The sequence below is a fragment of the Canis lupus genome, chromosome 13 (genome assembly GCF_048164855.1).
Source record: "Canis lupus baileyi chromosome 13, mCanLup2.hap1, whole genome shotgun sequence".
In the NCBI taxonomy this organism is placed as follows: domain Eukaryota; kingdom Metazoa; phylum Chordata; class Mammalia; order Carnivora; family Canidae; genus Canis; species Canis lupus.
In genome coordinates this window covers 36326301-36349433 of record NC_132850.1, presented here as the reverse complement: position 1 = coordinate 36349433, position 23133 = coordinate 36326301, and the positions used below count along the sequence as shown (strand labels likewise).

The 23133-nt window shown below is 37.9% G+C and overlaps 1 protein-coding gene across 2 annotated transcripts in view; it reads left to right on the top strand.

Moving 5' to 3' along the window:
- FGD6 (FYVE, RhoGEF and PH domain containing 6) overlaps positions 1-23133 on the top strand; it is a 107470-nt gene extending 84337 nt beyond the window's left edge. For both annotated transcript variants that reach the window (XM_072773123.1, XM_072773122.1), the window contains exons 10-21: positions 1789-1847; positions 1931-2002; positions 2761-2829; positions 3383-3466; positions 4447-4526; positions 10876-10978; positions 11468-11614; positions 12613-12715; positions 14413-14540; positions 19205-19333; positions 20358-20506; positions 22590-23133. In XM_072773123.1, the coding sequence (XP_072629224.1) occupies positions 1789-1847; positions 1931-2002; positions 2761-2829; positions 3383-3466; positions 4447-4526; positions 10876-10978; positions 11468-11614; positions 12613-12715; positions 14413-14540; positions 19205-19333; positions 20358-20506; positions 22590-22626 (1160 nt within the window). In that variant the 3' untranslated portion in view covers positions 22627-23133. The remainder of the gene's footprint in view (positions 1-1788; positions 1848-1930; positions 2003-2760; positions 2830-3382; positions 3467-4446; positions 4527-10875; positions 10979-11467; positions 11615-12612; positions 12716-14412; positions 14541-19204; positions 19334-20357; positions 20507-22589) is intronic.

Sequence of the window (23133 nt, the reverse complement as noted above, 5' to 3'; positions counted from 1 at the left end):
ACCGGAAATGCGAAATGAAGGGTGGACAAGATGAAGAGTGGGCATTCCAGATCAGTGTCTGCTTCATTTTAGCCAGATCTTAGTGAATAGGGCCTCAAGACAGCATCTATCCCAGAGTTTCTGCCTTTAAGGAAAGTGAGTTATTAGCCCCATTTTACAGATATAACAAAAAAAGGACCAGAGATGAAGGAGCTTGTTTAAAGGAAATTATACACTTCAGCAAAGAGATAGGTTTGAATAAGTGGTGAACAATGAAGTGTACTGTATGGCCAGAAGTGTGGCAGTAAAATGGTCAGCAGTTGTAGACAAGAGTGCCCAGGGAGGGGAGAAAATGAGACAAACACACCTCTAGAAGTTAGGCAGAAGAGTGAGAAGAACAAAGTCGCCAGAGAAGAACAAAGTCGCCAGGGATCCTTAGGGGGATGACATGGGGAAAGTAGAATTGCAGGATGGATGGAAGAAGGTAGTGTGGAGACCTGGTCACCAAATAACAGGAGCTTTATCATTTTATCCATTCATTCATTAAATCCTAAAGCTTTTCTCTCCACCCACTGGGAATTCACATGGGCCAGAAAGAAGGGAATGTGTCCAGGATCATCTTTTGAATATCTGGTGTGCCAAGTGTCAGGTGCAGTACATTCTGATCCATGCATGGAGTATTTATAAGGAAGTACTGTAGCTTTTCCTTGATAATGCTGATAATAATACATGTTTAAAGAATGTAGAAACCTCTCAGGTTAATATCAGAAAGGGAAACTAACTCTTGGTGGGTTATAGTATGTAGATCAAAAAAAACAACAATAACAACAAAACAAAACAAAAAAAAACAAACCTCAACCTCTTTCCAGAAATTGATTTTTTTTTTTTTTAATAGTCCTTTCCTTGCTGATTACTGCCACTGCCACACCAGCCTCAGGGGATATACTTCCCTCTAACACTGTATTATTTTTTCTCAATGGGAATGCTGCTGTCCTAGAGGATAACCTTCTTTGTATGAACTTCTAATTCATTGCAATTGCAATGATGTTTAGCATTCCTGGTTCCTACCCACTAAAGGCCAGTGAACCTTCCCTGTCATTTCGACAACCAAAAATTGTCTTTACCCATGTCTCTAGAGAAGCATTACTATCTTAAGAACACAAAAGGAGAAAAAGTACAGACTTTTCCCTTTGTATCTAATTATGAAGTCAAGATGATAAGACTGGAGGATTCAGAAACACTTTGCTAAAGGCAAGGGGTTAATAAAAAGAATAAACAGAAACGAAGCTAAATTACTCAGCTCACAAAGTAATGCATGTCATTTTCTAAGGCCTAGTTTGCTTCTGTGTGGCACTTCCTCCCTCTTGGGATCAGACTAACAAGAGGCAGCTGAGTCCTGACCCTCTAGATTGCCACTTCTCATAGTTCTGGTTTCCTATCCTAGGGTACTTCTCTCTCAAAGCAGTTCATAGTGGAATGGTTCTTAACTTCCAGGTGAAATCCTCTCCTTGTCCTTGTAAACTTCAGTATAATCAAAGCTCAGCACAAAGCAACCCTAACACTCATACTGTTGATACCTATTACCTATAATGTCTTCTTTAGAGTCTTTCTTGGGCTCATTTTTTTACATAAGTACTGTTTTTCCTTGCTGTTGCCCCCATCAGACCTCATCATCCATATTTCTACCTCAGTTAACTTTGGGCCCCTCCAGAGGTTGCTGCTACAAATTTGCCATCTTGCCATCAGGAATTGTTTAATGTTGCAGTTCACTGGAATAACTGATGTCCTTTCTGTTCCTGCACATTTTAGATGCCCTTGCTGTCGTTATAGAGGTAGCCAACCATGCCAATGACACTATGAAGCAAGGAGTAAGTATCTCGATTTCAGTGGCTGGCATACTTTTGAACCTGGGGGCCTAGGCCTTCATATGCTATATATTCTCTTTCTGTAGGACAACTTTCAGAAGCTTATGCAGATTCAGTACAGCTTAAATGGACACCATGAAATAGTGCAGCCTGGACGGGTAAGTGTTTTAGGCTGCCTTTGGCAAATTTAGTACAATGCATTTAGACAACTTTTATAGCTATTTTGCATTTCAGTTCTGAAAACAAGTTATTTGGTTTTTTTTTTTTTTTTTTTTTTTTTTTTTTTTTTTTTTTTTTAACAAGTTATTTGTTGTTTTTACTCTTCACCGACTCAATCTGGATCAACTCAGTTCATTCTATCCACTCAAAACATTCGTGATTTAAGTCACTGTGACAAGAAGTCCAATTCAATTAGGAGAATGGCAGGGGACCCCACAGAGTATCTGATTAAATAGAATCATTTTATTGTGTAATACTAACTGACCTCACACAGCTTTAAGGAGAATTTCATTTAAAATCTTTAAAGTAAGAGGGGATGATGAGGAGAGGGAAAAAATTGGTATTTTGATGCTCTTCATAGAGCACAAAAGTGGCCTAGAGAATGAATTCAGGAAAATTACAAAATGTAATTCTCAGGATGTTGGCTATGCCCCATGATTAAGTACATGCTCAGTCAATTACATTTCAGACCACATAGTACCCCTGGGACCAATACTGGATTTATGAAACTCTGCTGGCTTGTCCAACTCCTTAAAGGGTTTAAAAAGAAACCATGACTAAAAAGTCACATGGAAATTATGTCCACCCAGCCCCGTCTCCAAAAAAATTCTGGGGAAAGAAAGCTGAAAAACAAATTATATGCATATTATAGTCGTGTTATGGTGGGACTAAATGGGCATTTGTTTGGATGAATCAGGTTTTTCTTAAAGAAGGAACTCTGATGAAGCTGTCACGGAAAGTCATGCAGCCCCGAGTGTTTTTCCTGGTAAGTGGCCATGTGTGTTTCTTATGAGCCGGAGGAGGGGATAATTGCCTAATGGATGGAGACATTTGTATATTGACAGATAAGCTTAACACATTCAGAGAGTTTTAGTGGGATCTTTGACTGGCTGACTTGGTTACTTGCATTTCAGTTATAGGAAGCAAAGTCTTTTATGATGCATCACCAGAAAATTATTTCCTTTTTGAATTCAGTTTATGTCATTTCTGACTTAGAAAAAATGATTCAATCAATTATTTAGTCAGGTTATAATGCTTCAGTGGGATTTAGAATTCAGAAAACATATCTATTACAGAACTTGGAAAGAAAGCACATTTTCTAGAAATTGCCTTTTTAAAGTAATTCTAATAAGGCACTCTGGATGGTCATAGTTTATATAAGTGGACAAAAGTGTTTTTGTTCAGAGAACTTTTAATGAAAAAGTAGCATTTATCCTCTATTTCAATGTCTTATCAATGTAGGTTGATAGTTGTTGGTTGATATTTGTAGATTGATATTTGTTGCTTTAGTTTATCCTATGAAATATTTCTACTTTCAGTTTAACGATGCCCTGTTGTATACAACACCGGTGCAGTCCGGGATGTATAAACTGAACAACATGCTCTCATTGGCTGGAATGAAGGTCTGTACATCTGTTAGAAGATATTTCTTAACTCAAATAAATTTAAAGAAGCCCTAAGATAATCATCTTTCTTATATCCTTGACTTTCCTCTCTCCTTGTGTTACTGTTTATGTGTTCATTTATTCATTCACTAGTCATTTGCTCTCTCATACATTCATTTATTCATGAGGTATTTATTGAGAACTATAAACAAAACATGGCAGTAGATTTGGTGAAAAATACAAGATGAATTGAATTATGATTGTTTTTTGACTGTCCCCCAAGACCCCACCTCCCCAGGAGCTTATTAACTGGTTGGGAAGATAGTACACTACACATAAATACCAGTAGATAGACAGTAGTAGATATCACTGAAGGTACAATTCAAACTGTAAAGGTACAATTAAATTCGGGGGGAGTTCTGGGGCACCTGGGTGGCTTAGTCAGTTAAGTGTCCAACTCTTGGCTTGGACTCAAGTCACAATATCAGGGTTGTGAGATCAAACCCCATGTTGGGCTCTGCACTCAGTGCAAAATCTGCTTGAGATTCTCTCTCCCTGTCTCTCTCTGCCCCTCCCCCTCAAATAAATAAATAAAATCTTTTTTTAAAAAAGGAAAGGTTTTGGGGAGTTCAGAAAATAACATGCAGCTTTCAGTGGGATCTGGTGGAGAAATTGGTAGCAGCTAGGAAACTGGGAGAAGCGAGGAAGTCTTTGGAGAAAAAGCCACAAGCCTTAAAGAATAGGTCACCATTTGGCCATGCTGATAGGTGGGGGAGGCATTCCAGGTAGAGGCAGTAGTGTGAGCAAAGTAGTAGTGGGAAAGTTGAGCCTATGTGTATGTAGGTATTTAACTCTGGCACACAGAGTCAATGAGGGAGAGTCGTGGTAGATAAAGGTGAATGTGAGGGTTGGTGGATGATAGCAGTTAGGGTATTGGGCAGGTTTAGATGAGATTTGCAATAGGATGAATTTGCTCAAATTGTTTTGCTTTCTTTAAGGTCAGAAAACCTACCCAAGAAGCATATCAGAATGAACTAAAGATTGAAAGTGTAGAACGTTCCTTTATCCTCTCAGCCAGGTAAAATTTAAAAATATGTGAACATTTACCAGTATTACAGCATTTTTTACATTTAGATTTACTGGACTTACATTTTTTTTCCTTTTCGGTCTTAAAACCATGCAGTTTACTCTTGGTTTGTAAGTAAAATGTCTGATTGCTGATTCAGTAATGTGTTTGAAGCACGAAGATAAAAATGTTCCTGTGAAAAGAATAATGATGCTGAAAAGTGCCTTGCTCATCTTTGTGTGTGTGTGTGTGTGTCTGTGTGAATTCTTCAAACCTTTTACAATGGCAACTAATGTTCTTAAGACACCTAGTACTTTATAATTCACTAGGAAACTTGCATAACCTGGAGAGGTCATAACAAATCTACGAAGTAGATGTCATCTCATTAGAAATGAGGAAGACTAAGAGAAAAAGTGAATTGCTCTCTTAATGATACATAGCTGGCAAAATCAGGATACAAATAGAGATTTTTTTTACTTCTCAATCTGTTGTTATTTATGATACCACATTGCCTCAAAGTGGAACCTGCAGTGACTTATGTAAACCAAAATATATTACCATTACTTAGATCAAGTACCAAGGAAACCAGAAGCTGTATGTCTCATCCGTGTACATTACTGAGTTACTGGCCACGTGGCAGAAGGGGATGTTTGGCAGGATTTGGCTGGTGTAGATAGAGACACCAACAGCCATAGCATGTTCCACTGCTGGATCTGGATAGCAAGTCTGGCCAGCTCTCAGACCTAACCTCTAATAAAAATAGTTGCAAACACTTAACGTAGCATTTACTTTGTGCCAGGCACTCTTCCTAAGCACTTTCTGTATTTTCCTTCATTAAATCTTCACAAGCACCTTGTAAGTTACTAATTTTATACCCATTTTTTGGTTAAAAAAGCCACCCAGCTATAAGAATCAGGGCCAGGATTTGAACCCAGGCAGCCTGCTTCCAGCTATGTCTATACCAGTAAAATCTACTAGAATTCTCACTAGCAGCTAGTGTCCTAACTGGAGCCATGTTTTACCTGGCATCGTGCACGATGTTGAACTTGTCATTTATTTTCTCTTTTAATTTCCACAATAACTAGTAGAGTAGGTGTTGTTTTGACCTTCCAGATAAGAAAAATGCAGATTCGTAACACTATAAGATTATACAACTAGTAAGCAGTGGAGCTGAAATTTTAACCTGGTGTATCTGGCACTGGAAGTCATGCTTTCAACCATTATAATAGTGTCTATGTCCATGGATGTCAAGGACTCAAACCAAGGACTCAGTCTGACTTCCCATAATGGGAACAAGAGCAGCCCCTTGGGTCATTGTCACTTTTCTGAAATGGAATGGCCACTGCTGCCTGACACCAGATTTCGGGATAAGAGAAGACAAATAGGGTTTGTTCAAGGTTTGTCAAATGTTTCCCAACCTCCAGCCAAAGCAAGCAGTTCCTGGGAGGTACCTGATACATCCTACAGGTTAATATTTGGAGAAAGATGGTAAACTCTTGATTACCTGGAACTGAGACTTTTTTTTTTTAATTTGAATAAAAGTGCAAGGAACATCAAGCCTTTATGCAGCAGGCTCCTGACAAATACTTAAGGATGGTTCTCAAAATCAAGAAAGTGATTTTCAAATATCCAGAAAGTACCTACAGTAAAGTCAAGTTTTCAGTTGCACGTAAATATCCTAACTAAAAATATGCTTTGGCAAAAACAAAATTCCATTTTATTAAAAATTAAGTAATTCAGGGGCGCCTGGGTGAATCAGTCAGTTAAGCATCTGCCTGTGACTCAGGTCATGATCCCAGGGTCCTGGGATCGAGCCCCATATTAGTCTGGTTCCCTCTGTTCAGTGGAGATTCTGCTTCTTCCTCTCCCTCTGCCTCCCACCCCCTTGGTTGTGCTCTCTACCTCAAATAAATAAAATCTTTTAAAACAATTCAGGAAATGATGATAAATCCTTCTTTGGTTGCCATTCAGGTAAATATGTGGATGTCCATATAGGCCTCTTAGACCTTAGTAAGGTTACTGGAATTTTAAGTGTGATGGGAAACCCTCTGATGGTCTTAATAAGCCTAAGAATTTGTGTGGTATAATGTATATTTTTAAATGAGGACACTGGCTTTTTTTATAGATGATAGACCATCTAGAGACTAGAGTAGAAATTGGAAGTCCAGGTAGGAGCTAGATGATGCACTTTTGAACTAGAATGGTAAGAAATGATCAGAACCAGGTAGAGTTAATAGGATTATTGATGGATTAAATGTGGGTTATGCAGGAAAAGCTATAACTGGAAAGTTCTTGATAAAGGGAAAGCAAATTTCAAAGGGAGGATTAAGGTGGCCTGGGAAGATGGGAGTAGACACATACTGAATGCCGCCATTATACCATGCTCTTTTTCTGAGCCCCCCACCCAGCCGCAGTGAGTGGGTACAGTATAACATGTAGGAAGGAGATGAGAAGGCCTCCTGTGATCTGGTTCCTATGGACCTCACCAGCCTGATTTCTCTCCATTCTCCCTGCCCCCACCATGTTCTAAACAACATTGCATGTTTCACCAGCATGGATCTGCATACTCTCCATGCGTGCCAGCCTACCTCACATCCTCCTGCCTTTTGCACAGGCAGCTGCCTGGAATTGGTTCCTTTGGTCAGTAAGTAATATGGATTCTCTACCTTGGGCCAGGCATCATGAGACAGTGGAGAATTAAAAGGACCCTTCCTTCTCTGACCTTTCAGTCTATTAGGGAAGACAATGCTTAGCAAAATGTCAACAAAATCAATTATTGTGATTAAGGAAAACTACCAGGTGCAAAACAAGGAACCTTGAACTAACTTTGGTGGAGAAAGGGCAGTCAGGGATAGCTTCCCGAAAGACCTGCTGTGTCAGTTGAGTTATGAAGGATAAATAGGAGTTGGATAGCAAGGCAAGAAGGAAAGGAAGAGGCTGCTGATCATTAGGAATAATGTATACGAAGGCCCTGAGGTGGAAAGGGCATTGTGGATTCAAAGAACTGAAAGACCAGAATGGCATGAACAGATAATGAGAAGGGGAGTGACCCTTCTCAAGCCTGGAGGGACAGGGTGCAGAACTTGTGGATTTGGGTCTTGAGCCAAAAATCCATAGGAAACCACTGAAAGGTTTGCACAAGGGAATGTGATCATATTGACCTTTTTAAAAGTTGGTTGCTGGGGTGCCTGGGTGGCTCAGTTGGCTAACTCTCTGCCTTTTTGGCTCAAGAGATGATTTCAGGGTCCTGGGATCAAGCTCTTCACTGGGCTCCCTGCTCAGTGGGGAGTCTGCTTCTCCCTCTCTCCACTCATGCGTGCTCTCTCTCTCCCTTTCCCTCTCTCTTAAATTAATTAATTAATTAATTAATTAATAAGATATTGAAAAAGTTGGCTGCTAAGTAGAAAGTGGTGTAGAAGGGGAAGTAAAGGAGGTGATTAATTGGACATGGGGTTGAGAGACAGAGGGGGAGAAGAGCTAGTTTCGGGCTTGTACACTGTGCCAGGTAGTAATGCCATTACTATCCCTGGGATAGGGAACACTGGGGGAGAAACAGCTTTGGGAGAAGAATCAGGAACTTAGTTTCAGATATGCATATTGAATATGACATGCCTATCAGTCATGGAGTCATCAGGGTACCTGGAGGGCTCAGTTGGTTGAGCTTCCAGCTCTTGATTTTAGCTCAGGTCTTGATCTCAGGCTTGTGAGTTGCAAGCCCCACTGGGCTCCACACTGTGCGTGAAGCCTACTTAAAAACAAAAACAGAAACGGCCATCAGTGAGGCAGTGCCTATTAGGACTGAGGGGTCAGAAGGGAGCCCAGACTTGGCATATATTTGAGAGTCATCAGCTTAGAGAAGATAACCAAAGCTAGGAGGCCAAATGTAGGTGTATAGAGACACTAGTCCTCACCTTTGCTGAGCTTTCCCCACTACCTAAATAAGGTAATTTACTGCTTCTTTGTTCCTGGTCTAATATCTTTATTATATCATACAGTAATTACTTGTTTTTGTGTCTCACCTCATTAGATGTGAGCCTTTACAAAGTCATGTGTTTTGTATGCGCAGTTCATGGCTTAGTACCATGGCCCTCGGTAGGCTTCTGCTGGCGATGAATTGAAATGAAGTGAGGGCAGCCCCTGTGGCACAGCGGTTTAGTGCCGCCTGCAGCCTGGGGTGTGATCCTAGAGACCCGGGATCGAGTCCCATGTCGGGCTCCCTGCATGGAGCCTGCTTCTCCCTCTGCTTGTGTCTCTGCCTCTCTCTCTCTCTCTCTGTGTGTCTCTATGAATAAATAAATAAAGTCTTTAAAAAAAAATGAAATGCAGTGATATGGCCGTTAGACCTTAGAATAGCATTCCACAGTTAGTCAAGGAGAAAATAGTGTGGTAAGATATAACATACCAAAAACCCCTTGGTAGGTTTTTGGTAGGTTTTTCCCTTTGGAAATTCATCCCAATCAATGGGAGAATGGTGCTTACTTAATACAAATTTTGCTTTGTGGGTAATGTGCACATTCCATAAAGAAAAAAATACTTGGTTTAACTGCATTTTAACTGAGGAAGGTGCTGAGTCTTCTGCTAACCATGTTACAAAAGACAACCTAGAATGTCTCCACTCGAAACTGCAGGCAAATGTGTGTGGTCTGTGAGAAATGTGTTATCAAGAGCTGGTAAACATTGTTTTGGCAGATCCCCACACAAGAGAGCCAGGAATGATTAAATGAAAGAACAGCATATGTGACATGATTTGCACAGTCAAATCACATTCCACATGCTCCCAGGGCTCCAGAAAAATCAGACGGCAGTTCTCAAATTAACCATCTGCCTCTCTGCTTTCTTTTACTTCTTCTACTGAAAAAGTAGAGGAAGGGGAGAGAGTGAGAGAGAGGGACAGTATTATTTTATGAATGTTTACTTGGAAGCTTGAGCATATGTTCTCATAGCATAGTTCAGAGAACAGAGATGAATGACACGGTGGTGAAGGGTTCAGTCTATAGCTACACGTGGGTCTAATGCCAAGTCAAGTCATGTAGCCTGTTGTCTGAAGCAAACTGTCTAACATTTCAAATCCTCAGATTGCTTATCTGTAAATGGTGCTGGTTGGTGATAATGATAGTATTGGGGAAAGGAGGTGTAAGATCCAATATATATTCCATGAGGTAGCTCTGAGGGATGAGATGTGATGACATTTGCAAAGCATTTAGCACAGTTGGCTGACATGTAGTAACTGTTAAATAAATGGCAGCTAGTTGGGACAGAAATGGTAGAGTAATAGAGGTAATTGAGGCAGGTTTTGTTTGGCTTAGAGAAATAAGAGCTATTCTATTTTATTTTTTTTAAAGATTTTATTTATTCATAGAGACAGAGAGAGAGAGAGGCAGAGACACAGGCAGAGGGAGGAGCAGGCACCATACAGAGAGCCTGATATGGGACTCCATCCAGGGTCTCCAGGATCACGCCCTGGGCTACAGGCGGTGCTAAACCGCTGCGCCACCCGGGCTGCCCTATTCTATTTTATTTTATTCTTGGTATATAATGAAAATTTGAGGAATATACTAGTTTTAAAATTTTTATTGGTAAAGTGGATTTCAACTTTTTAATATCCATATGAGTGCATATTCTAAATGGCACTTAAAGCCATTCAGTAGGAAGGTACATTTCTACTATAATTTTTGTGGGGAAGGCAAGTGGTTTTTTAATTATAAAAACATTATTTAAAGTTCAAATATTCTTAAAATTAGAGTGAATAATACAATGAAGCTGCATATTCAGTCACCCAGACTCAAAATTTACCAAGATTTGGGATGCCTGGGTGGCTCAGTGGTTGAGCATCTGTCTTTGGCTCAGGGTGTGATCCCAGGGCTCCAGGATCGAGTCCCACGTTGGGCTCCCTGTGAGGAGCCTGCTTCTCCCTCTGCCTATGTCTCTGCCTCTCTCTCTGTCTCTCATGAATAAATAAATAAAATCTTTAAAAAACAAACAAACAAACTTGATTCCTTGGAATATTTTTAAATTCTAGGATTATGTCTCAGGAAACTCCTTGTTTATGTAAATAGCCATAATCATTAATTATATGACTAGCTCTTAAGCCAAGCAAAAAAACTCCAAATTTAAGAGACTTCAATAGTATAAAGCAGTACTTTGGGGAAGAAAAAAAGCATTGTATTTGCTAAAATGCCATGTGTTCTTTAATGCCCACTCTGATTATTTGTGCGCACAAACCTCAGACCTGCTGCCTGGGACTAGCATTGTTGGGGAGGGTGGTGGAATCTGTTGCCATGGCAGGAAGAAAAGAAGTAGGAAAAAGGCAAAGAATAAAAGCTGACATCTGGTTGATGGAACCTTCTTTTGCCCCCAACAGTTCTGCCACTGAAAGGGATGAATGGCTAGAAGCGATTTCCAGGTCAATAGAAGAGTATGCCAAAAAAAGAATCACATTCTGTCCTAGTAGGAGTCTTGATGAGGTATTGTCTTTTCCTTCTTATTCTTTTTCAGTTCGTTTCAATCAGTTTTTACGCTAAAGAAACTTTTCCCAGAGGTTTAGAAAAGCAACATGTGTTTCACAGAAAGATACACGTGTGGGTATAATTTCAGAGCTAAATATCCTATAAATGTCTAATTGCAAGTCTGTGATAACATATAGCACATTCATATTTTTTCTGGTCGTAAAACTTCATTGTAAAAAATTGGGGAAATACAATATAAGGAAGAAACTAACCAGCCATCATGGTACTACCGCAGGCATTTTTTTAAGTTAATTTTGCAACAAAGGATTATTAGGATACAGCTAATCTTAATATCCTGAGAAAATGACAACTACAGTAGCCCATCCATTCCACATCTTTAATGACACCATCAGCATTGTGGGCCGCCATTGCCCCCCCAAAAAAGGGGGGGCTCAGTTCTGTAGCATTCTATGTGCGTGGAGGTAATGAAAACTCGTTCTTCCACAGGCTGACTCAGAAAATAAAGAGGAAGTTAGTCCTCTTGGATCAAAGGCTCCCATCTGGATCCCTGATACCCGAGCCACAATGTGTATGATCTGCACCAGTGAATTCACTCTGACGTGGAGACGACACCACTGCCGGGCCTGCGGGAAGGTTGGAGATGTTGACCTCCATCTCCATTATGGTTTTTAATAGCTCCAAGCTGTACATAGTGAGGAAGCATATTTCCTCCTGTAAACCATGGCAGGGGAGAAAAAGATACTGAATCATGGATGGTATTTTCTCTAAATATTTAGGCAGAGGGTAATCTTATTAGGGAACTCACCCTCACCTACCAAAGTTATTATAGAATGTCAATAATAGAGAATTTTCATTAAAAAAAAAAAAAGTTCAGGGATCCCTGGGTGGCGCAGCGGTTTAGCGCCTGCCTTTGGCCCAGGGCGCGATCCTGGAGACCTGGGATCAAATCTCACGTTGGGCTCCCGGTGCATGGAGCCTGCTTCTCCCTCTGCCTGTGTCTCTGCCTCTCTCTCACTGTGTGCCTATCATAAATAAATTAAAAAAAAAACAAAAAGTTCAAAATTAACTAGACTCCCACATTTACTGTTAATTATTGAAACTACATTTATCTAGATACTAAGTATTTTACAGAGGAATTTTCAGTGTTAAAGTTATCACCAGTGACGTATCTAAGCCTTCATGACCTCGTTAGTCAAAGGAGTAGAGTAACAATGAGAGTTACCACAAAGATTAAACGGAGTCTGTTTAAAGAGCATTTAGTAGAGGGCCAGACAATTGGTAGAAGCTCACCAGACATGGTTACAGTAAAGATGATGATGATAAATACAGCTAACAGAGGACTTTATGCACACCACACATGGTTCTAAACATTTCCCACATGTTAATGCTATTAGCATTTTATTTTATGGAGTTAGCACTCACTCAGTCATAGTTTGTGGCCTCTTTATCTTGCAGTGTGGTGTTGTGTGTGAATTCACTGCAGGCCTGAACTCCACAGAGGTGTTATTTCAAGTCACTGACTAAGAAAAGGTTTTAAAAGCACTCTAGGTAGACAGCATTATCTATTGTAGCATATTAGATGGTTTGATACTGAGGTTATTCTAAATGAAATAATTCCATTGTGTTTTCAGATTGTATGCCAAGCTTGTTCATCAAATAAGTATGGTTTAGATTACCTGAAAAATCAACCAGCAAGAGTATGTGAACATTGTTTCCAAGAACTGCAGAAACTAGGTAATACATAAGTAAAGTTTAACAAATTCCTTTATTTCCAGGTGCTTTCAAACAACCTTCTGAAAGAATCATCTTAGGTATATTAGCAATATGATTGGTGATGCTCATCTCAAAATATTCAGAATTTTGCTTTCATAATTTAGTTGTTTTCTTAACTCCTAGAGTACCAATTGTAGAAATGTAATTACAGGATGAAATGCTTTTAAAACAGTTACAGGGGAACTTTAGCTTTCAACTAATTTTGAAATTTCCAGTTTCATAACTGCATGCTCTTAACGACTCATTTTTACCTATCTGTAAAGTAATTCTCTGTGGAAATATACTGGGTGGACCTTTGTTAGCCTATTTCTAATCACTTGGACTGATTTGGTGAGATTTTATGGTATATATAAATGTTGAGCTTTTCACTAAATACAAAAATGATAAATCATATCTTCCTACTCATTATTGCAGATATGCATCCCCACAGTTAAGATGAATGCAGCTAGCAGGATTGCTTGGGTCTGTATTTTAGAAAGAGAATTTTAGTTAAATTCCTAAAACCTATAGGATCTAAATTTCAAAAAAGTTGTCATTCATTTCCATGAAGGATAGCTTTCCATCAGCAAATGAGAATGTCTCAATGAATAAAGCTAGATGGCATGCCACTTCAGAATCCATATTTACAGCATAATAGTTAGTAACCATGTGTTTACATTTTCCAAAAAGACACATTTATCTAATCCTTCACTGGCCTTTTTGTTCCTTCCTTTGTTCTCTGGGTGTATAATATAGGCTGCAAACATTCAACATTCAGTTTTTAAAATCTTCTTCCCTAATCACCCACACACATTTTAGTCAGTAAATCTTGATTAATTTATCTTTGAAGACCTGTCTTTCTCTTGATTTCTTCATCTCAGCCCTTTCTTTCATCTGGACTACTGTAATAGTTTCCCAATAGGTTTTCTGCTGCACATCCTTCCTCCTTCCTACTGCCAGATTTTTTTTTTTCTAAATTCAATCTGTTCATGTCACTTCCCAGCCTAAAAGACCTTTGATTTCCCACGGTTTTAACAACAGTCCACATTCCTTAGAACTAGCCTTTTTTCCCCCTCAGCCTTATTATTCTCCAAATAGATGATCTAATTTCATACCTCTCTGCTTTTGCTTATTCTGACCTCTCTTCATGGAGTCTTCTTCGTACTCCTTTTAGCTTGCCAAACTCCTATTATACCTTAATGGCCAACTCAAATATCTTACTCCCTCCCCACCTTTCCCTGAACCTCTGCCTCAAAATTAATGGCTTCCTTATCTTGTCTTATAGCCCCTTTTCTAGCACTTCATTCATTATAATATTCTTATTTGGTCGTATATCTAAGTACTAAGTGATTCTGTTTTCTTTTTTTAAATCAGGAGGGAAGTTTATATAATTTATTTAAAGTTGGTAGTACAGTAACATGTATCATTATTCTGAAGGCACAAGAGGGTAATCCTTTCTCGTAGTTTACAACTGAAAGAGCATAAAATCAGAGACCGTGGAAAATCTTCCTCCCTCTCAACTTCTGGCCATCTATCTTTTTTCCCCGGGGGTCTCAGGATCATCAGTTTCTTAAGTATCCTTCCATAGATGCCTTATGTAACAGTATTTATTGATCTGAATTAAATTGAATTACAAAATGCTTACCACTGGGTACATAAATGCACCTGATTTGTTTTAGATCACCAGCATTCACCTAAGATTGGATCTCCTGGAAATCACAAATCTCCTTCAAGTACTTTGTCATCAGTTTTACACAGTATTCCATCAGGGAGGAAACAGAAAAAAATCCCAGCTGCTCTCAAAGAAGTAAGTGTTTCCATTAAACTTGCAACCTGATATAGGCTGAATTATTCATATGCATATAATATACTGTTTTTCTTCCATAAAGGAAGATGTCATTTCCCACTACTATTAAGACAAGCATTTTAATACTGGTGATGGATGTGGTTGATGCCTCACTCTCTTGCTTGGTCCACCATATGATCTGAGTCATTCAGAAAATTGCAGTTGAAAGGTTTGAGATTTTATAGCAATGATAACGAGTAAAGATAATTTAGACACATGTGAATTTTTAATATTACCTTGAGGAGACCTCATGCCAGAGAGAAGTCTACAGAATATTTTGGGCACTTTATTAGCATCTACTGATCTGCGCAGTTTGTTATTTGTAAGCATTGTAAGCATTGGCTATATACAGCTGCACTGATAATAAATTCTTTCAACTTAAAAGAAAAATTTTAAAGGTTAGGATAGGCTGCAGAGTTGGACCTGTCAGTGGTATAATCCACAGGCATCACCAGTATCCTATCCCATCTTCTCGAACTCAAGTGTTCAGTCAGCTAATGTCAGCACTGCTTGTCTAACCACCTCCATTTTTTATTAGTTTATTAATTGTTTCCTCCGTGACCAGTTTTCTGGCCAGCAGAGGAGAGTTTTAAATTTTTTTCTCTGGAGGTGTTCTACCATGGAAAATGGAAGCAAACAACTCTAAAAATTTGACCAAGATCGTGTTTTTTTTTTTTTTTTTTTAAGATTTTATTTATTCATGAGAGACAAAGAGAGGCAGAGACACAGGCAGAGGGAAAAGCAGGCTCCATGCAGGGAGCCCGATGTGGAACTTGATCCTGGGTTTCCAGGATCATGCCCTGGGCCGAAGGCGGCACTAAACTGCTGAGCCACTGGGGCTGCCCCAAGATTGTGTTCTTTATGTAAAATTCAGTGTATTCCATCATGGCAATTAAAACACTAGGAAATGATTCATAGCCAGTCTCATGAGATAGTGAGAAGAAGACTTAGAGTTCTAATTGCCAAGTTTCTTAAACTGGTTAAGCCAGTGTAATACTCTGAACTGTATCTTCCATCACTCAGTTCCTGACTCTAAATTGACTTTCAGAACTTAAGGTTCTTAACCAACTGAAATAGTTTTCAGTTTTCTATAATTTTTTGCCTCTCCATTCTAATATCACAGTTTATAAATATAATTCTTACATTTGCTCTTCTTGTTAGTCTAGACTCCACAGTGCCGGTTACAAAACTGTTTCTAATCTAGACTAGACTCAGCCTAACTCCAATCGCATTTTGTATCTTTCCACTCAATCACATAAACAGGCCTTCCCTGTCAAAACTCTACTTCCTGACTGTAGCTATTTCTTTTCTCTACTGGTTCTCAGAATCCTCCAGAGCAGCACAACAGCAGCACCTGGGAACTTACTAGAAACGGAAATTCTTAGGCCCCACCCAAGGTCTGCAGAATCAGAAACTTTAACAGGCATTCTCTGTGATTCAGATCTGTATACTAAATTTTGAGAACCACCACTTTGCACCTTTGCAATCAGACAAGGAAAATTAATTTATCCAGTTAGGTGCTATGAAAGTTTCCTACATGGGAACCTATGTTTTTTATCTTTATTTGTAACTATGGTGAAATTCACATAACTTTAAATTAGCCATTTAAAGTATACAATTCAGGGTTGCCTGGCCAGCTCAGTGAGTGGAGCATACGACTCATGATCTCAGGGTCCTAAGTTCAAGCCCTGCATTGGGTGTAGAGTTTTCTTTAAAAAAATATATACAATTCATTGATATTTAGTGTAATCACCACACTCTGCAAATGCCACATTGCTCTAGTTTTAAAACTTTTTTATTACCCCATAAAAACACCCTGTACCCATTAAATAATCAGTCCCCCCTTGTCCTTGCCCTCCATCCTCTCTGGTAACCCCTAATCTGCTTTCTACCTTGATGTATATAACTATTCTGGATATCTTGTATAAAGGGAATAATATACTACATGACCTATTGTGTCTGGCTGTTTTCACTTAGCATAATATATTAGAGGTTTACCTAAGTTATAGCATATATCAGTACTTTGTTTCTTTTTATATCTGAATAATACTCCATCATATGTATATACCACAGTTTATCCATTCATCTGTTGATGGACATCTGAGTTGTTTCTACCTTTGAGTTATTATGAATAATGGTGCTATAAACATTGTGTGGACATATTGCCATGTGGATATATGTTATCATTTGTCTTAATAATATGGCAGTTTATGTTGAACTTTTTGAGGAATTGGGAATTTTTATTTTTATTCCAGTAATGTTCAATGCATTTTTAGAAACTCCTTATTTGTAGAATGACATTCAGAGCCACAGTACCCTCAGTAATGGCAGGCTATGTCACTTGAGTTAGATTTGATTTGTATTTTAAATAACCAAATCATTCAGAGGAAAGTTTTGTGATTCATGTGATTAAGCTGGTTAAGAACAATTTTATTTGTAAAAAAGAATATAGAGGATAAGGGGCACCAGGGTGGTTCAATTGGTTAAACATCCAACTCTTGATTTCAGCCCAGGTCATGATCTCAGGGTGGTGGGATCAAGCCCCACGTTGGGCTCCACGCTAAGATTCTCTTTCCCTCTCTCTGTGGTCCTCCCCCTGCTCACACTCTCTATAAATAAGTGAGCAAAATCTTTAAAAAAAAAAAAAAAGATAATAGAGGACTATGCATGACTATTCAGTATTGTGACTGATATTCTTTTATAGTTAATAAACTAATTTAAGAATATTCCAAAAGAGGGGCATACAAAATGTTTTGATCAATTATAGTAACACCTAACATAAGTACATAGTAGTATCCCAATGTAACTACATTTTAAGCATAATCTCATTTGAATATCAACACTACTTTAAAAAAGACTATTCGGAAAAAAAAAAGACTATTCGGTTGTATTCTACAAGGGTATTACTTCTTTGTACAAATTTATTTGCACTCAACAGATATTTCTAACTTAACATTAGATTTAAATTTTCCACTAGACAATATCCTCCTTCTCATAAAATTTATAAGAAATTAATACAATACATAATTAAATGTAGACCTTTAAAATTCATGGAATCCACCTGTATGTTTTCTGTTGCTGCATAACAAATTACCACAAAAGTAGTAGCTTAAAATAACATACATTTATTATCTCAGGAGTCTAGGCATACCTTAGCTGGGATCTCTGCAGGGCCAGAATCAAGGTGTTGGCCAACGCTGAGTTCTCATTGCAAGGCTAGGAAGGGTCTACTTCCAAGCTCACTCAGGTTGTTGGCAGAATTAATTTCCATGCCACATAAGCTTCCCAAGACAACTACTTACTTCTTCAAAGCCAGCATGGGAGAGTCTCTAGAGCCCATCTACTAGCAATATGGAGTTTTATAGAATATAACATAATCATGGGAGTGACATGCCATCATCTTCCCGATATTCTGTTGGTTAGGAGCAAGTCACAGGTCCTCCTCACACTCAAGGGGGAGGAGACTGTACTGTAGTGTGATTATCAGAGGCAAGGATCATGTGGAACCATCCTAAAAGTCTGTTCACGATTCTAGGGGAGCCTGGTTGGCTCATTTCGTTGAGTGGCTGACTCTGGTTTTGGCTCAGGTCATGATCTCAGGGTCCTGGGATCAAGCCCTGCATGGGCCTTCCTGCTCAGCTGAGAGTCTGCTTGAGGATTCTCTCTCTCCCTCTGCCTCTCCCCTCATACCCCCACCAAGTGTATTCAATCACTTGCACACTCTATCTCTAAAATAAATCTTTCTAAAAAGTCTGTTCACCATTCTACTAATAACACAATTCCTAAACTTGGCTTTTTATTTCTGTTATTCTGAAAAAAAGAGAAAAGTTTCAACTACCAGATTATAATTATTGAGAGCTTACTGTCTTTTGGCCTAGAGAATAAAACATTTTCATCCTTTTTTATGAAGCAAAAATAAGCTTCTCTCAGACCAAAATTTGGGGATCAGAAACTAATCCTTTAAATCACCATGAATAATATAATTTTCCATTTACCTCTCTGTTAATAGTTTTTATAAGTCTAAAAAATTATTGAACAGAGTTAAAGGTTTGACTAATTTTCCCTAACATTGCAAAATACAAAGAACAATAAACAGCATATATGGTCCCAAAAATGCAACTTTCAAAAAACATTTCTGATCTTTAGAATTATTTTTCTTCTGGCAACCCAGAAAACACAGGTGATGCCACAAAGAAATACATGCAAGCACAATGAAACCAGGCAGAATGCTGGAATTGCTTTTTTTTTTTTTTTTTTTAAGCGAAGCGGTGGGGAAGGAAGAGAATCTTAAGCAGGCTCCATGCCCAGTGCAGAGCCCAACATGCGGCTTGATCTCACAACCCTGAGGTCATGAGCTGAGCCAAAATCAAGAGTTGGATGCTTAAGGGACTGAGCCACCCAGGTGTCCCAGTGCTGGAATTGCATTTAAACAGAAGGGTGTTTCATGCCTCTAGTAATGGTGGTATATTTGTATCGTAGCCGACTTTGAAAATAATAAACAGCTTCTTTCTGACACATTATATTATTATGGTAATTGCTTTCAGTACCAATGATCAAAAGCAATTTTGTTTAACTTTTTGTTTGTCTAAAAACCATTAAACTATATATGGGGTTTGCTTATGTAGGTATCAGCAAACACAGAAGATTCTTCCATGAGTGGCTACTTGTACAGATCAAAAGGCAATAAAAAACCTTGGAAACACTTGTGGTTTGTCATAAAAAATAAAGTGCTATATACATATGCTGCAAGTGAGGTAAGATCTGAAATCTAAAGATGAATAATTGTGGGGTCTGGTTTTATAATGCCAATTGGAAATTATTACAGTATCTGTTTAATCTATTTGTTTTGTGCATATTTTTTGTTTTGCTTTGCTTTTGGAGGGGGAGATGTTGCTGTGATTTTTTTTTTACCGTCAACAATGTCCTCATGCTCTTATTCAAAAATGTTAGGAATTTTCCATAGTATTAAAATGTAACTTTTTTTGCTGTCTTGTGACTACTGACACCCTCACTAAAGGCAAAGGTTCTAATCCCCTCTGCCAAGCTCTCTTGGTTGACACTCCCTTGACTATCCCGGGATTGTACTGATCAGGCTTCAGCTTAGATAAGATAGACTTTGGTTTATAAACAATTCCTGGCTATTTGCTCTAATATTGCCCTTTTCTACTATCTGATCATCCTGTGTTCCAACAACATCCTATAAAAACCAATGCCCTAGCATCCAAGCTTTTCCTTAGTGGGATAGGGTAAATCACCTACCTTTCTTTTTCTTTTTCTTTTTTTTAATATTTTATTTATTCATGAGAGACACAGAGAAAGAGAGAGGCAGAGACACAGGCAGAGGGAGAAGCAGGCTCCATGCAGGGAGCCCGACGTGGGACTCGATCCCGGGACTCGATCACGCCCTGGGCCAAAGGCGGCGCTAAACCACTGAGCCACCTGGGCTGCCCAATCACCTACCTTCCTGAGCTTGTTTTCTGCATCCATAAAATGAAAGTAATAGAATTACCTACCTCACATAGTTGTAGGGAAATATGTGAAATTCATTGCATATGAACACATTGAAAACTAGCACCATGTTTGGCTCATGAGGTAGGTGGGGAGGGGACAGCTTAATATTGTTGAATAAATGAAAAGTAAGTAAGTTGCTAGAATTATCATTGTTTTATATATGTGTGTGTATATGAAATTCAATTATAGCTATATAGTTCAAGAGTTTGCAAATCAGAATTTTGTATCAATTTAAAGTCTCATCTTCCTTTTGTGTCTTTAAATTAGGACGTGGCAGCTTTGGAGAGTCAGCCTTTACTAGGATTCACTGTCACTCAAGTCAAAGACGAGAATTCAGAGTCTAGAGTGTTTCAGTTACTACACAAAAACATGTTATTTTATGTGTTCAAAGCAGATGATGCTCACTCAGCTCAGAAGTAAGTAATATAGACATTTTTCTTTTATACATGAGTTTCAAGTTGTTACATGATTGATTTTAAAATAACCTACTTTCATGCATGGGGACAACGAAGAATTTAAATCAGAGATCCAAATTAGTTAGATTTAACATATTTTTCAAAGTCTTTAGAATTGTTTTAAGGGCAGGCAAGAGATCTGGAATATTTTCAGGAGGTAGAGGGGAAAAGAAAATAGGTAGTTCTGTCCAAAATATTTTGTCTATACATGACCTCTGAGGAAGCAGCATGAAGCTGCTCTGCTGAAAGGAAAGGAAGCTGAGGCATTTGACCTCTCCTTCAGTAAGGGTAAGGATCATCTCTTAAAACATTCCAGGACTTTGGCAATCCAGTGATTCAATTGTGCCATGGAACAGCGGGAGTTTAAACAGCTGCTTGCTAACTTACTTCTTTGGGAAAAGGGTCAAACACATTAAGAGGCTCCCATGCTGTTCCCAATAACTGAGTAGAAGGAAATGGGTATCATTTTAGATGGTAAAGACTTCTAAACAGTCTCTTCAGAATTCCAACAAGAATATTTATTTTGATGTCATTAGGTTGTTTAACATAGAGAAGCATATCTCTGTGAAATCCAGGTTCTTTGTAAACAACACAGTGTAGTTACCTTTCACCAGATCTTTCATTTGATTTTTTTTTTTTTTTTTTTGGCCTCACAAGTTATACGGTTTTGTTTCCGCTAAGAGCTTAGTGCTCATGTTTTCTCAATAGGCTTAAAACATGCATGCAGAACGCCTTAAGTAAACAAGGCTTGTCTTTTCTTAAGGCAATTAGAACTAATGTTCGAGAATTATATATGTATTGAATATTAATCAGGTACAATGTGACAGATACTCTGTAAGACTTTTTTTTTTTTTCAGTCTATGTTAGGACATCTAGGGTATATCTGTTACTCCAAATAATTCTTTTTCAACTGAACTGAAGAATATTTAAAATTATGTTACTTAACTATTCTTTCTGCAAAAAACTACTTGGATAAAAGACTAATCGTTCTAATATTCTGTTAGGAACTACATTTCTTGTGATTTTTATCCAATATTCATCATCAAACTGATAAAATTTCTTTTGAATATACATCTTTTGTTTATATCATTAAGTTGACAAGGTAGAAAAACCTTCAAGACAATTGAATGTAGTTGAGTGAAGGGAATCTGCTTACCTACAATTTAAAATTAATACAGGCTAAATTCTAAGTTTCTCTTTGGAGTCACTAATATCATGGAAGTATTTTTGCACATTATAGAATATTAAGATGTCTTAATTTTAATGGAAAATTTTTAGCTTTTTAAAAGATTTTATTATACCTTGTGCCATTTGCATTTAAATTTTTGAAAATTCTGTCTTTGAAACTTGAGCTAATCCTGTTACAGGCTACTTTTACTAACTGAGTGATTTCAAATATTCATAATAAGTTCAGAAGCCATTACAGTACTAGGTAGGTACAAAAAGACTACCTCCAAGTGTCTTCTGAATAATTGCAGCTGTGGGTATTGTCAGATAAAACTTTGAGACTAATGAATTTTGGAAAGACTTCTACGAAACTCTGAAACACTTTTTTTTTTTTTTAGATACTTTATATTATATGCAAAATTTTGATCAACTGAGGTAGATCAGATGTAGATTCTCTTTCATTGAGAATGTTAGAACAGTTCTGGACTACGGATGCCCAGGGAGTTAAGAGAGGAGGAAACAGACAAAAGGTGGTGTTCCTAAAAGCAGAAAGGAGGTGGAAATAAAAGTCTTTGCAAATGTATTCATTTCCCAAACCAATTTTATGGGATCATCAGGATTTCATAGAGCTTTTACATGAAATGGCCCCTTCTTCACGCCTCATGGACATACAAGATGTACTTTTGGGGCCAAATTTTGCACCATATTACCAAATAAAGGACAATTCCATATATGCAGAATTCTAATTTGGTGTAGGAAACATCTTAAATATACTGCTAGGATGATTGAATCCACAGGCATAACTATGATTTGTATTGTTTTAACATCTATTGGATGATTGCATTTTACAAATCTAACAAATTTCTCTTACTAATAGGTGGATAGAAGCATTTCAGGAAGGCACAATATTGTAGTGATGTTGGTTTTATCCCTTCTGTGATTCCAAATGGGTGGAATTTCATCAGGATGGAGTAAATGCAGGACAGAAATTTTATATAAATAAACACTGCCAAGATAAATCCAGCCAAAATCTTCATCAAATATTAGTAATTATTTTGTTAGGTATAAGATAATTTTTTAATGTTTGTTTTTTCATGTATGTTATTTATTAAAATTTTGATGTTTACTTAATGGTCAGAATTATTTCTGAGACTCACACTGAACTCTAATGTACCTTTTCTTTAGAAACCAGAAAACTTAATATTGGATACTGTATTAACTTTGTGACACAGATTTCTCAATGTGTTTTCTCAATGTGCTTTATCATGTTACATTGTAACATTCCTAGTTGAGGTAAGTCTTTGTAAATAAAAAACACATCAAGGAGCAACTTTCCATGCAGTATTTGGTTTAGAAATTACTATAAAACTGCTGATGCGAAAAATATATGTTTTTGAATCAATAAACTTAGATGAATTTTT